This window comes from Ambystoma mexicanum, chromosome 2p (genome assembly GCF_040938575.1).
Source record: "Ambystoma mexicanum isolate Mex_15411 chromosome 2p, UKY_AmexF1_1, whole genome shotgun sequence".
NCBI classification, from domain to species: Eukaryota; Metazoa; Chordata; class Amphibia; order Caudata; family Ambystomatidae; genus Ambystoma; species Ambystoma mexicanum.
Window position 1 is genome coordinate 52,405,165 of NC_090923.1, and position 15,186 is coordinate 52,420,350.

The 15,186-nt window shown below is 49.0% G+C and overlaps 1 protein-coding gene across 5 annotated transcripts in view; it reads left to right on the plus strand.

Annotated features, from left to right (window-relative positions):
- SETD5 (SET domain containing 5) overlaps positions 1-15,186 on the plus strand; it is an 875,459-nt gene that overhangs the window by 390,526 nt on the left and 469,747 nt on the right. For all 5 annotated transcript variants that reach the window (XM_069643234.1, XM_069643237.1, XM_069643236.1 and 2 more), the window contains exon 7: positions 8,850-8,905. In XM_069643234.1, the coding sequence (XP_069499335.1) occupies positions 8,850-8,905 (56 nt within the window). The remainder of the gene's footprint in view (positions 1-8,849; positions 8,906-15,186) is intronic.

Sequence of the window (15,186 nt, forward strand, 5' to 3'; positions counted from 1 at the left end):
TCATAATCACGGTGGCCACTTGGGCCTCTCCCTCGGCTTTCTGCAAGCATTACTGTTTGGACGCCGGCTCTAAATCTGATGCCGCTTTCGGACAGGCGGTTCTCAGGAACCTATTTGCTCAAGGAGGGTCTCCTCTCCACCCTGGGGCTACAATCAGTTGTAATTGCCCATACAGCATGGAGGAAAGGGGACGGGACGTAAGAATAATTATAAGTCGCTCACCGTAGTGACTAACATACTCTTAGTCCATAGTCCCCTTTCCTCCATACGTCCCACAAACATCCCCCCTAATAATACTGATGTCATTAGGCAATGTTAAATCTATTGTCGACACATCAATGGGGACTGAGTGGCGCCGGAGGGCAGAGTCAGGGCAGCGCATGCTTTCAGGTGAAAAAGGTTCAGTCTCCTGTCCCTTGAAAGGGACGCCCATACAGTATGGAGGATAGGGGACTAAGCAATAAGAGTATGTTAGTCACTACGGTGAGTATCTTATAACTTTTCTCTTCACAGGAGGACCTGTAGGTTGAATAACTCTGCCACCTGATGTGAAAAGGGGTTACATTATCTGGTGGTGCGGAGCCCCTGGGGAGTCCCGCCTCTGCTGGTTCTCGATGATGTATTCGTCCCATTCATCTGTCGTGTTGAATGTTGAGGTAGTTCCCCCTCCCCAGGTACATCTTGGGCATTCGTATCATTGAAATCCCTGTACGGATTGTCCACAGGGTCATAAGGATCCTTTTACTAGTTATGTCAAGGACGTGGTGGAAGGGGCTCTCTGCCCCGAGACAAAGTACTTGGGAAGGGAAGATTGCCTTCGCAAACGCAGCATAATTATGGGTGAGGAGCCTTTTTGTCTTTTCTCATTCAGGTACTCAGTCCCCAGGCGTCGTGCTCCCCCGCCTCCTCTTGGCGCATATTGACTTAAACAGGGTTCAGCAACTGTCCATCCTGCAACTCTTTCCAACTTCAGAACCCCACGCCCTCTGCCTACGTTGCCTTGGCCCTGACCACGGCTGGCAGCTTGTACCACGTACAACGCGCTCTCTTAGAGGTCTCTGAAGAAGAGACTAGCAGGTGGAGGGAGCTCTTCCAGAGATCGCCTCCAGAGGACCTGAAGGTCTTCGTCAATCATCGTTCCAGGCCCAGGCCACTCTTTTCCAGCGTACCATGCAAGGGAGACTCCTTTTGCAAGGACTCGCCCGCGCGGGAGGAACCTCTCAGGTTCACATAACTGCATGAGTACCAAGGCTAATTCAGCTACTGGCTGAAGGGGGTCAGTGGATCCTCCCGGTGACAGTGCTGATGAACCGAAAGGTTCTCACCCAAGGGGCCACGCCTTAGTACCAGCAACATGTCTGAGGGGGCGCCTATACTCCATACTACCGGCAAATCCGCTGAGTGTGAAACGCCTACCAGGCCTCAGCCTGAAGAGCAGGGTAGGCCTCATGATCCACACTCGAGTCCTGGACGAGGCTGGGCCCAATGAGCCAAGCAACACGACACAGGCATGTGAAAGGCAGCTCGACAAGTTGCCCACTGTGCCGTTCAGTAGGGACACATGCCAGATACCTCACCAAGGAAGGGAGCCGGTTAAGGATCGAGTGTCCAGGTGGGACTGATGTCAACCAGATACGTGGCCTATAGCCTACCCTTCATTTGCGCAGGGCAGGTTCCTCGTATGGGCAGGGCATGCAACGGCTCCAGCATCCGCCCGCTACCCCGTCAATATCGCCTACCACCCCTCCGGCCTGTGAGGACATGTTTTTTGAAAGGTTCCTCAGGCTCATGAGATCTCCTCGGATGGGGGTCATCTCCGGGACGCCACAGGGACGTGCTTCTGCCAACGCCCCCTGTGCCGCAAGCCCCAGCACAGGTGCCCCTGGTGCCTGTGCAGCCACCGCTTCCCGCTCCGGCCCCCCAACCGATTGTGCATCCGGTTCCGTACCAGACCGTACTGGTTGTTCTGAACCTCCACCTAACACCAAAGCCTCCCCCGCAACAGCCATTGGACCTGTCTAAGGGACTCACGGGGAACCTGCCTGCACCTGTGTCCTAGGCCCCGGATTCCCCTCGGGCTGTGAAAAGGGGGCGGGGGGGTCGGCTGTTAAGGCCTTTCATGACTGCCTCCAGTGCCTGGTGGAGTTGTTGGGGCGTCCTTCTGCCCCCCCTGCCCCCGCAGGAGTTCGGAGTGCTACCGGTCTGTGGGGAAGCGCACCGCAATCTGCCCTGGCATCCCCTTCCAGAAGCATTTTCTGCAGGTAGTGCGAAATGTCTGGGAGACGCCAGATGAACACGAAGTTGGACAGCAGGTTTAGGTGACCGTCGGGGAGCCAATCCGCCTTGCCTCCTACCCGTGTTATATTCCTCAGTGGTGGCTGCGGCCTGATTGTATTCTAAATCAGTTTTCATCTGCGGTACACAAAGGCCTGATTGGGTCACCCAACGACAACAGGAGGAACCGGAGGACGTTTTGCAGGTTTTTCCACTACCCTGCCCCTGCCCCACCGCCAAGCAGCAGTGACGCCTAGGTTGGGAAACACAGCTAGCCTTTGGGGGGGAGGGGAGGCTGTTTGACTCTGTTCTGGGACACCATGAAGTGCCTTTTCAGCAACCAGTGGATCCTATCCATAGTCTCCACAGGCTTCGGTCTTTCTCTTACTGTGCCTCTACCATCCTCTTTGTCAGATTGGGTCCCCAAATCTTTTACAGGAAGTCTTTTCGCTCTTGGAGATGAAGGTCATAGACCCGGTTCCTCTTGTAGACAGGGGCTCCGGGTACTATTCCAGGATTTTTGCAGTACCCAAGAACAATCAGGCTTGCCTGAGGGTTGTCCTGGACCGGTCATATCTAAATCGGTCTTTACCACTGGAATGCTTCACGATTACTCCCACGCACATAGATGAGTGTGTGAGTGCAGGGGACTGGATGTTTTCCCTGGACATCAGGATGCCTACCTGCATGTACCCATCTACCAACCTCATCAGAAGTTTCTGCGGCCACGATTATGTTGTACCACTTTCAATAACTGCTCTTCTGCCTGAATTCAGCATTTCAGGTCTTCACAAAGTTCATGAACGCAGTGGCGGGCTGCCTATGTTTGGAGGGCCATCACCTGTACCCTTGTTAGGATGACTGGCTGGTGTGGGTGGGGGTCACCTGCAGGGTGGTTCACGCCTGCCAGAGATTGGCAGATATACTTTATCAGCTAGGGGTTCTCCCTCAACCAGAGGAAGGCACAGGTGTGCTACTCTCAGGAACTTGTCTTCCTAGGGGTGCGTTGGAACACTCCAGGTCAGCGTGCGTTTCTACACAGAGCCTTCTGTCCCTCCGCAAGGCGGTAGGGCACTTTCTGGCTAACATGACCACGTCGGCATGGTACGCTCGCCTCAAGATGAGGTGCCTCAAGCTCCACCTGGGGGCCACTTTGGATAGGAAGGGGTCTTGGTCGGACAAGATACCAATACCACTGCCCCAATGTCGCTGGTGGCTAATGGATGGCAATGTTTTATTCGGGGGGGGGGGCCCATTCACTTGACCAGAGCCTATACTGGTGGTGACGACTGACTCGTCTCTTTCGGGCTGGGGGGGCACGCTACCCTGGAGGGCTATGCAATTCATGGAGTTTGGGCCTGGGTGGAAGCCCTCCTGCAGATCAATGTAGCAATCTGCTCGAGCTCAGAGCAGTTAGCTTGGCCTTCAAGGCATTTTTGCCCCTCATCAAGGAAAAGTCTGTTCTGGGCAAGCTGGACAACTCCACTCTGATGTTTTACCTTTACCTGAATAAGCAGGGTTTATGCCCCCCCCTCCCGACCCTCCCATGGACCACCCGCCCACCACCCCACATGGAGGTGTTATCAATCTAGGCTAGGATTGGGCGCTGAGTGTGTTTGGATTTCAGCAGTCCTTCTCCCGGGGATGACAGCAATGCAGAAGCTGATCTGCCTGGGGTTCAACATCTAAGAGGGGAAGTTGCACGCACTCCTTGTTGCCCCTGTTCCAGTGTTGGACCTTTGCAGACTTGGATAAGTCTGCATCCCCGCTGAATTCAAAGTTTGCTTATTGGGCAAGTTGTGGTGTGGAGTCTCTGGTAGATTCCTTCCAGACCTGTTGGCACGGCCGCAGGGGTTGAGATTCCGCCCACCACTCTGCTCTAGCAGACTGTTTTCCAGTTTCAGGCTTCGGTGGGTTAAAGCCTCATTCTGATGGCCCCTCATTGGCCTTCGAGACCTTGGTTTTCTGATCTGCTGCCGTTGTGCTCCTAGGGACCCACCCACCTTCCAATCTCCAGCAGGGGATTCATGACGCAGCATGCTCAGTGGTTGAACATCCGGACCCGGCCAAGCTGGCGCTGGCGGCCTGGTTCCTGACCAGCCGAGGCTTCAGCATGCTCAATTTTCAGATGACTACTGGGATATCATTGAGCAGGCCAGGAGGCCCTCGACTCGGTCCCCGTATAAAAGTAAACTGACTAGATTCTGCCATTGGGCTCGTGACAAGGGCCTGGACCCTGTCACCTGTACTCTGGATGACATACTGGCCTTTTCAGCACACCCGGCTCATCCTGGTGTTCAGATGGATACTTGCAGCATTTATTTGGCAGCCATTGGGGCTTACAAGAATTTCCCATAGCATGCGTTTTCGGCGGCCAACCGGATGGTTAACACCCCCCCTGCCCCCTCTTAAGGGACTGTCTAGGCTTTTTCCTCTGGTGCATAGGCCGCACCTGGTCTGGCACCTCTATGGGCTTCTTGCACCTTTCCAGAGCAAGCCTTTCGAACCGATGACCTCTGTGGACATCTGCTTGGTAACACTGAAGACAGATTTATTGGTAGTTCTCACCTCTGCACATGGTTGGTGAGCTGCAGGCATGGTCTTTGTGCAAGACCTTTTCCACGTTTCAAGACCAGGTCATCTTGCGTACTTATCCAAAAATGTTGCCCAAGGTGGTCTCTCCATTTCATTTAATTCGATCTGCCTGCTGTCTTCTTCCCCCAAACCATAGTCGCAGGCAGCGAGGGCCCTACTTTCCTTGGAGCTCAAGAGGGTCCTCAAGTATTACCTCTCTCGGATGTTATTCTTCAGGAAGTCTGAGTCATTGACTTTTGGGGCCTCCTACTCTGGCTCTTAAGCTTCAATCACTCATTGTATTATTCAGGCCATTTAGGAGGCATATATGGCCATGGGCAAACCAGTTCATGAGGGGATCAATGCCCATTTGGTCAGGGCAGTTGCGTTTTAGAGACCTGATTCTTGGGATGTCCTCAGCAAGCCGGCCTAATAGGGCTACTCTGCAGAGTTCGGTCTGACGGTTCTGAAGAAACTCTTTGCTTCGTCCTAGATATGAGGCACATTGTCACAGCTCCACACACTAGTCTTGGTTGGTGATATCGCCAACAGGAATGTATGAGTAATTCTAGTTGCTAAAGTGACTAGAGTACTCCTAGTCCCTCTTCCTCCATACGTCCCACCCACCAAAGGCTAATGTTTGATGTGCGTAGCCAGGTATCTGAGCGTCCAAGCTGTTCAAATGGTACTGAGGTGAGGCGCCGTGGGGCGGGTCCTCAGCCGGTGGCGTTCCCACGCCCAAGCCCCCATGCGCTATACTAAATTTAAAGGGGAAGCTCACATTTTTGCTGTGAAAGGTTTCAGTACTCTCCCAGAGCTGGGTTTGACACCCACAAGGATGGAGAGAAAGGGACTATGGACTAAGTACTCTAGTCATTACGGTGAGTAACTTTAATTTTTTGAAGGGCTTAGTACAGGTTTTCTCCCAACAAAATGTGATTTTTCTAGTTGAGCTGAATCTGGTTCATTTGTTTTTCTTAATGGCTTCTCCTTTCAAGCCTTTACTTTCATGCTCAGTTTGACTTTTGACTGTTTCTGGTGGCAATTGATTGCCAACAGGGCTTCTGAGATGTAGGTGTTTTCATGTAGGCTTACTTTCCGCCACTGTTAAAGGGGAACGTGTTACGTATTACTCTTTAACAGTATGATGGGTTGTCTATTGCATACAAAATTAGGTTTTCTCTTCTACATGGCTCCATACCCATGCCGCTAGAGCAAAAGCATCCTTCTGTTGCGGTTGAAGCCCTCTGCGTTACTAGAAGGACACAGTTCAAAAGGAGTTGCTTAATTCAAGCTGCCTCTGCAGTTTTTTTAATAGTGTAGTTCTATATACACCATCCTTTTAGAAGTGACTGTACTTCCGATTATGGTAAAGGTTTGGAGTGTTAGGCAAGATTGTATGCATTGTATGGCAGATTGTATGTAGTACCCTTTGGGTGCACTACAACAATAACAACCCTGACCTCCTGGCAATATGAACCCAACCTATACTACACAGGTTGGTAGCATGTTGAACAGCCATGCCGATCTCAAAAGGGGGTCAATGTGAGCTGTAGGGGAGTTAAACGGAGATTCGCAGTGACAATTATTCAATTAAACACTTACACACAAGGTTTCTTGAACAATTATTAATTTATCAGTCAGAATAAACCTGCAGAAGGTAGCAATATAAAAGCAACACACATATACTTCAAAACTACACACTTATTTTCTAAATCAGTACAGACCCTTTGGGATGACCTACACCCTTAGGTGACTTCAATAATTAGGGTGCTGGGGACATTAATATCTTACTGTTGCATTTAGAATACTCTTAGAACTCGGTAAAATGAAAAGGTGATAGAACAAACGAGAGACCACAAATATTCTTAAGCAGGCAAATACTTTTGGATCTCCTAAGCAGTCATTCAGTATAACAGGTTAAGCCAAAGTCAATGAGCAAAAGTCTGTGAGCTGAAGCACTTCTGGTAGGTAAGTCTTTGCACTTCTAAGCACTTCTAAGTAGAAGTCTTTGCACAATGTTTTAGAAGTCTTTGAAGAAAAGAAGAATCAATGTAGGGCCACACGCTGTTTAGGCTTGTGAGTAGAAGATGCAAGCAACTCTACAATAAGAGGTAAGTTCTCTCAGACTTTACAGTACCTTTGGATGGAAGAAAAAGTGCAGCAGATGACTCCTGTTCCTGTGCAGCTCTGCAGATATCACTGTTCCTGGGCCTCAGTCGTGGGGACAAGAGGGAGGACTCCTGCACTGCAATGGGACGGTCACTGCTCGCAACCGGCAATCTTCAAACAAGTGGCACTTCAGTGTTTCAGCTTCTCGCGACTACCGCAAATGGCAACACCGCAGTTTCTGGCTGTTGAGATGGACTTTCCTTGCTTCTGGGATCTGTACTCTGTTGGGGCTCTGGCTTGGTCTGTCCTGCTTCCTGGGAGTCCGGAGGATCTTTCTGCAGCTCTTGGCCAACTTAAAAGCAATGCGCACAATCTGGTGTTACTCTCCCTGGCGTTTTGGTTTCCAGCAGCAACTCTGTGGCAATGCAACCAGCTCCAAGAATGTTGAGGTGGCTTACTTTGGAGTTGATTGGGCCCACCAACTAAAAGGGAGAAGTCTTCCATGCAGGGGCTTCTCTGGTGATACGAATTTGGAGTTTCAGCACAGCAGCAGGGCTTCACCGGGCATATCAATGGTCCAGGAGTTGCAGCAGCCGTCCTCTTAAAGTTCTTCTTCGGTTCCTTCGTCCAGTGGTGGACTGTCTTCCAAGCTGAAAGCCTCACCTTTTATTCAGGTTTCTCCCATTCATTCTAGCCTAGCTGTCGGTCACCCAGCAGGGTAGCTGTCCTTGCCGGACAGTCAGCTGGCCAATCACTATAGAGTGCATTTGGTACTAGGAGACCAAGCACAGGAAGCTTCGGGCACCTCCCTCACTTCCTGCCACCACCAGACACCCTTGAGCCAGAGACGGGCTTCACTTGTGAATTCCGACAAAGCGAACAAAGGGACCAAACCTGGTAAATCTCAAGAAGGACATTTCTAAGAAGAAATGGTGAAAAAAAGACGACCGGGGTCTTTTTGACAAATGCAAATGCAGCCCGCGGTAAATGCACACCACTGTAAATGCACACCACTGTAGTTAAATGCACACCACTGTAGTTAAATGCACACCACTGCCACCAGCCATTCATCGAGTAAAGGGTAACATAATTGTTACATGAGAAGCTAGACAAAGTGGATACTAAGTAACCCCTCCAGCACCCTAAATTTCCCTTTACTGCTCTGGGAAACAGTAGTTTATCCCAGAGAAGGTATTTACCTTTGGGAAATCTGAAAGTCTTCCTTGCGTCACTGAAGGTGATGGGTGACACAATGTAAAAGATGCCTATGGAGTTTGTCAGACTCCACAACCAAAAGAAAGTGTTCCAAATCACATTAAAATATGAGAGGGTGGGGAAAAAAGGGTCTCTCTCTCTCTCTCTCTCTCTGTAAAAAAAAAAAAATCAAGTCCTCAATATCCAGCGAAGTTGCTGGGAGTCCCTAAGGTGGAGAGAATTAGCACATTTCTGAGAATTCCTCCTAACATGGAGGATAAATGGTGGGCTGAAGGAGTATGTAAAAAGTAACTTGCTTCCCATAGTGATTACACCTCTTTATCCTCAATATCCCCTAAATGACTAGTAATCCGTCGGGTTATCCAGGCATGGACAGATGGAAAAACGCTTGGGGGGGAGGCAAATATGAAGTATACATTTTATTTTTATTTTTTGGTCTGGGCGGTGTAGGGGAGGGCAGAGCTTGGTTTTGAATTAAATATGGAAGATGTACTGTGAAAAGTGGGCATGATTCAGTCTCTGGATCAGATGACCCCACAAACCGAGGAATACAGCCTATAGATAAAAGTGCATTAGACTATGGTGAGTAACCTTTAGAGAGTTATGGTCAGCGCTTGTTTATGCTAGATATATGCCAAATGCATGTCTTGAATTATGCTGTCTTTATTTTTCAGGGGCGTGAACAGGGGTAAAGTGATCAGGCTTCGTAGGAAACAGGATAATGTATCTGGTAAGAAAAATGATTACAAATGCTTTCTGTTAGTCTCTATTCAAATTTTAAGCTGGTTAAATGTGGCTCATTATTCCCATTTATAGTTTTCGTGAAAGGATCAAGATGTTTTATTTTGAAGAGGGCAGTGGTTCACCCAAAAACTGCTAGGTTTAAAGTAGAAAATAAGAACATTTGCAGTTGCACTACAGCCAACTCTTCCCAAACCTCTTGAACACTTAGTTCAGCTACCTCTAACTCTGATCGTCAAGACGCTTCTCGGTGCAGAGTGGGAGATAAATCTCTCTCCTCTGCAGCAGCCTCCCTCTGGAAAGGCCTACCTTGTCTTGTTGCACCTAGAAACACTTGTGTACAGGCTTGTTATACATGACTCGTATCGTATTAGTACTTTCATTTATTTTCTTCATTTATAAAGTGTGCAGCAGCCCATGGGCATCGTGACGCTGTTACAGGAATCTTAGGCATATGATACATGTCGAATACAGGAATCTTAGGCATATGAAACAAGGCATTTACATGCAGATACCGATGGCATGTTCTGGTACACAATGCATATGGTAGTAAGCGAAACCAATTTACTATTTGGTCAAAAATGCTTTACTGGTATTTTAATTAGTAATTAGTACTTTTGAACTGGTCACTGGTGCAAAAGATTTCAATATGTAAAAATACACATGTTTAGTGTTGTAATCGGATATGGCCATGCTGAACTAGAGAATCTTGGAGATGTCATATTACAAAATGCAATTAAACGAGTTTTGATGTTTTTATGAGGGATTTCTTTAAACTGCAGCCCTTTTGGCTCCCCTTTTTGATGTGCTCTGATATATAAGGTATAAAGGTTTATTTATATAGTGCCTATACACGTTTCAAAGCGCTTCAAGGCAAGGGAGGGAACAAGGGAAAATACAATGACATTCTTACAGGCCATGAACAGTAGGGATGTGAAATTAACCATCGTACTCGGCCTGACATTTCAGATGGTGCAAGAGCTAAGACATAGATATGGAAGGGAAGGGGGAGAGTGGGAAGGAAATGGGGACACTGGCGACTACCATCCTAGGCCTGACAACATTTCTGGTGGAGCTGGAGAAAAATAAAAGGTGAGGGAGGGCTGCAGAAAGGGAGGAGAGGAACAAAACAAGCGACTATTGTACTAGGCCTGACAACATTTCAGATAGTGATGGAGGGGAGGAAAAACAAGTTAGGGGAGGGAGGGAGGAGATAGACTAGGTTGCTATCATACTAGGTCCACGGACAATTCTGATAAAGTGCATAGAAGAAAGTAAGGGGAGGAGATGGGAGGCCGGGGGGAAAGGGAGAAAGGTAGAGGAGGAGAGAACAGAGTAAGAAGTCAAGAGTGGAGAAGCCAGAGGGGAGCGCAAATACAATTACAGAAGTCGGTAGTAACAAAGAATGTTGCAAGCCAGGCTACAAGATGAAAATGGGAACAGCAGGATTCAGGGCCACCATGAGTACAAGATGCAAAGGAAGCTCAGCATGAGAGTTAAGAAAGGGTGATGCACCGTGAATCAATTAGCCCATAAAAGTCAAATCCAGCATTGGCCCCAAGACGGTCATGGTGAAACCATAATGTATCAGGACAGACTCCTACAGAAGTAGGCTGGAAAGGAGGTGAGAGGGAGTATGGTAGATGAATCCAGCAAAACAGACACCTGTGTGCAAGAAGGAAGCGGGGTACAAGGAAACCTCGCAGGGGGACGAGAGGGGGGCGGGTGGCCTGTGGGGACATAGGGAGTAAACCCATGTTGGTGCATGCTTACCCACTGTTTGAGCAGGTGTGCAGGCCCTGGGTGGTCCTGGTCTAAACAGGAATTGGCCTTTTCTTTGTCTGCCCTTTTCTTTGTCTGCCCTTCTGCCCTAAGAGTTAAGAGCAGGAAGGAAGAGGGTAGGGCTAAGAAGGTTGCTGATACTTTAGCCAGGTAACCTAGATCCACTTGCACCTGCTCCCCATCTGCAAAGGAAAAGAGGCTGGAGGTCTCCTGGGAAGTTTGTACAGAACACTGGTTTGGCTTCAATCTGATTTTTACTGAGCAGTTATTGTTTTTGTAAGGAGCTTACTGTTCACGTCTAGACAGCGTGATACTAGCTTATCCAGCTATATAGCAGTCTCTTTATGTGCCTAGAGCACTTGCAGAAAAGTTGTTCATAGTACCTTCAGGGTAATGGAGACATGTCCTATGCATCTTGGGTCCTCTGAAGTACGTGCTTCAAGTGCTCTGCAGTAGCACTTTAAAATCGCAGCCAAGTTATGAGTTGTCGAATGTTGTTTTAGAGCACTTATTGGTTGAAGACCAACATGTCATGCCCAAATCTCAGCTAAAGTAAATTCTGTAGAGTGAGTGATCGCCACTGTGAAATAAAGTCTGAAATCCACTCGTAAACTGTTCTGTGCAATTGTTGGCCAATAGTAATTCTAGTTTCTGACAGCGATGCTGAACCTCAAGCCTGCATCATTGTGTGAACTACTTTCTTTAGTAGCTTTAGAGGTCCACTTTTTCAAGTCTCATTTTGTATTGCATCTTTTCCACTTGCAACCAGCTGCTATGAGAGACAGCAGCTTTGAACATGCTACAGTGTATTAGAGGATCACTTTCATAATTCACTGGTTCACTTGAAAGTGAATGCTGTGGCAGGAATAGTTGCTGCAAGTGGAAATCCTTTGACTCTAGACCTGACTGATCTTCGTGAATTTCCTCAATCATGGCATTATTTGAATACAATCTAGATGATAACAGTGGCATTTTCCATGCTCTTGGTTAATGGTTGACCCACAGAATATTCACCCTGTTAAATGAGTTTCATACTATTCTAATTCCAGCTGATTAGTGAATGTGAAGTGCTGTTCTCCATCATGGGGTCTTGCATGGATTCTCATGCTCCTGAATATTCCCAGTCATCAGGCTGGTAATCCTCAGTAAAATGAAAGCTGTTTGCTTCAAACTTTAAACTGCTAGCCTCCTATATAGCTTGTCAGTGTCTTTGGGTTGTGCTGCCCCCAGCCTATGACGCTCTTCGTCCTAAGCTCCACCCCCTGCTGGCCATCTTCAGATTTTACTGCACATTTCTATTGTTGGTAGAGGCCTCATGCTTCGCTCTTTAAATTGACTTTTTGCTAGTTTTTGAAGAAATTCTCCATCTCTTAATGAAGTCAAGCGGCGACTGCCGGTAGCTGGGACCCATTGTCTGCTACGATCTTCAATCCAAGACGGATCTTCAGCCCGTGGTGCTACAGGACTGGGCTTGGGCCTGCACCTAGACTATGGCGAATGCCACAGAAATGTTTTCAGGTCCTGTGTAAGCTGCGGCCTGAAGAATATCTCAATCGAGGATTGACACCTCCAGTGTATGTATTGTCTTCATCCTGACGACAATGCGATCAGATGCTCAATTTGCCAGTCTTTTTTTCGTCGAAGACACGGAAGAACCATCACCAGAGTTTGGTGGCATGGATGGAGGAAGGGGAATGCCTTGGACATGGCTTCGGGGTATAGTTATGGCTCTTCAAGGGCTGGCCGGTCCACTGACCATATACTCCCTTTAGTAAGAAGAGGTTGAGGTCCTTTTGAGGATGCTTCCTCTGCCAAGATCCAACAAAAGGTGAAATCCCACACTCAAACTTCCTCTTCAACAGTCTCTGTGGCTGCAAGTTCTGAGAAGGGTTGTAACAGTCAACGGTTAGCCTGCCTGGTGGTGGCTTTTTTCCCCACCCGCGAGGATAACGCTAACCTTGTCGCCCAAACATGGTCGAAAAGCAGATCTTCTAAGGATCTGTCACTAGTTCCAATGTCATCAACACGTGTACTTTGACCTCAACTTCATCCATCAAGACCGTCGACTAATTTGTCTGCAAAGTACGCAAAAACATGTCTTCCCTCAGCGGCCGCTGTGCCGAAAGGTTTGACAGTCACCTTTACCTCTACAACTATCACTATGCCCAGGATTTGTTTCTCGTAGATCTGCACCAACGTTCCCTATAACGATCCAGTAGACTCCCATTCCTGCTCTGCAGACCCTTGTCATGGCCTTTTTCCTCAGACCGGCTCTGATCTGGTGATGGACACGCCTCCAGTTCTGGAATTCCTGCCCAGGCCCACCGAAGCGGTCTCCTTCTTTGCTCTGGCTCCTATGGGATCCCCAGAAAGTGATCTGCCTTCTACACCAGTTGCGAAGGGGACCTGCCTGAAGATTGCTATTCAGATCAGGAAGGGTGGCCATGGGGAACCCTGTCCTATTCTGCCCCTGCCTTATGAGGAATCACTGACCCGTGGAATTCTCCAACCATTGATCCCTCCAAGGCCCTGCTCCTGCTCCTACTCCAACGGCTGCTCCTGCGCCGAGACACATGTCCTTGGACATCCTAACCACCCTGCAGCTGAAATTCAGCATTTCTGCCCACTGCCCTTGTACCTGGTACAGCCAAGAGTCCCCCAAGCCAGCTTTGGCATCGGCCAACACCGCCTCATGCGGCACTTGTTACCCCTTGGCCAGTGATTAGGGGCTCTGCTCCCTGTGGCAGAGGAGCAGTTCACACATACACATTGCCACGGACGCAGACCCCACCGGTACTTGCACAGATAAGTTTGACTACGTTTCCGTGGATGGGGATCCTCTGGATGTCTGTGACCCCTCCAGTGCCTCTCCCCCAGATGAAATAAGCGCTTTCCTCTCAACCTCTAAAGCTGTCACACTTTAACCTGGTGCCAGAAGAGGGCTTCCTTTTTCAACAGCGGGAGTCCGCTAAGTAGACTATCGCATCGGTCCCTTTGTTGGATGACACATGGGACGATGGCTTGGTAGTCATGAAGACTATGAATACCACGCCTGCTAAAAGTGACCATTTGGTGAAGAAATACCGGGTTCCAGATTTGGCCCTCAAGTACCTCGGGTCTGAGCCTTCACCGGACTCTGTGGTATCGGCCACCGACAGGAAGAGGTCCTCCAACCCCTCTTAGTTGTCCATGGTTCCTCTGGATCAGGAATGCAAGAAGCTTGATGTTGCAGTGAAGCTTAGCCTCCACAATCAAAGCCGCCAACTCCCTAGCCCTCCTGTCCAGGTACGACAGGGGGCTTTAGTACAAGCTGGGGTCCAATCCTTGACTTCCTCCATGACGACAAGAAGGCTGAAGCGTTGGCCCTATTCCAGGAAGAAGTAGTATTCCAGGAAGAAGTAGGAAGCGTTGGCCCTATTCCAGGAAGAAGTAGCTTCCAACCATCACTGTCGTTCTTGAGATAGCAGAATCTGGCTTAAGCTAGATGGGGAATGGTGTGGCTCTCCCAATGCCAAAGTTTTCTAAAGGCCACAATTTTCTACAGACCAAAGCCATCAACACACTGTTCGATGGGTACCACCGGTTTGGAAAAGCCATCAAGACCGATGGAGCTGGCCCACTCTCTGGGGACCCTGCAGCAGAGAAGGACAGTCCTCCAGATTGAATCCTCCAGATTGTCCAAGGGTTACACCACCCCTTCTCGTTGGCCCTCCCACTCCACCACCCAGGAGGCTTATAGGGGTCACTCCCAGGCCTACAGCAGTGGTACCCAGTGTTGTTGCCCCATCCAGGCCCTACTTACGCACCCCAGTGGGAGGCAGGATATCAAAATGTGTCAATCGGTGGCTAAAGATCTCCAGACAAATTGGTGCTGGAAGTTCTTCTGCAAGGGCATGCTTTAGAATTTCAAGAAAGTTCGCCCGAATCCCTGCTGTCGCGCAGCAAGAATTGCACATGGCCCAGCTGTTGCAGGATTTTCAGGCCATGCTACTCAAAGGGGAAATAGAACTAGTCCCTCAGCGCCTATGGATCTCTGGCATGTACTGCCGATACTTTCTGGTAAGAAGTCTGGAGGGTGGCGACCTCTCTTAGACTTGCGACCCCTCAAGTTCCTCAAATCCTGAAAGTTCAGGATGGTCACTCTGTAGCACATGATTGACCAGCTGGAGAAAGGGGATTTTCTGGCTACTCAACTTTGAGGACGTGTAATTACTCGTCCCCATTTATTGCAAACACTAGAAGTTCCTACATTTTGTCATCCATGGGGGAGATATTACCAGTTCAAGGCCCCAGTGTCAGCACATCTGTGCCACAAAGGAATCCACCTCTACCCTTACCTGGATGTTTGGCTCATCCGGACCCACTCCCACCCGCTGGAAACCCAGCGGAGTCCATACAGCTTCTGACTTCTCTAGCGTTCTCGATCCACTATCTGAAGTCCTGCATGGTGCATCTCATAAGACTGTTTCTAGGCGCCTGACTCGACAG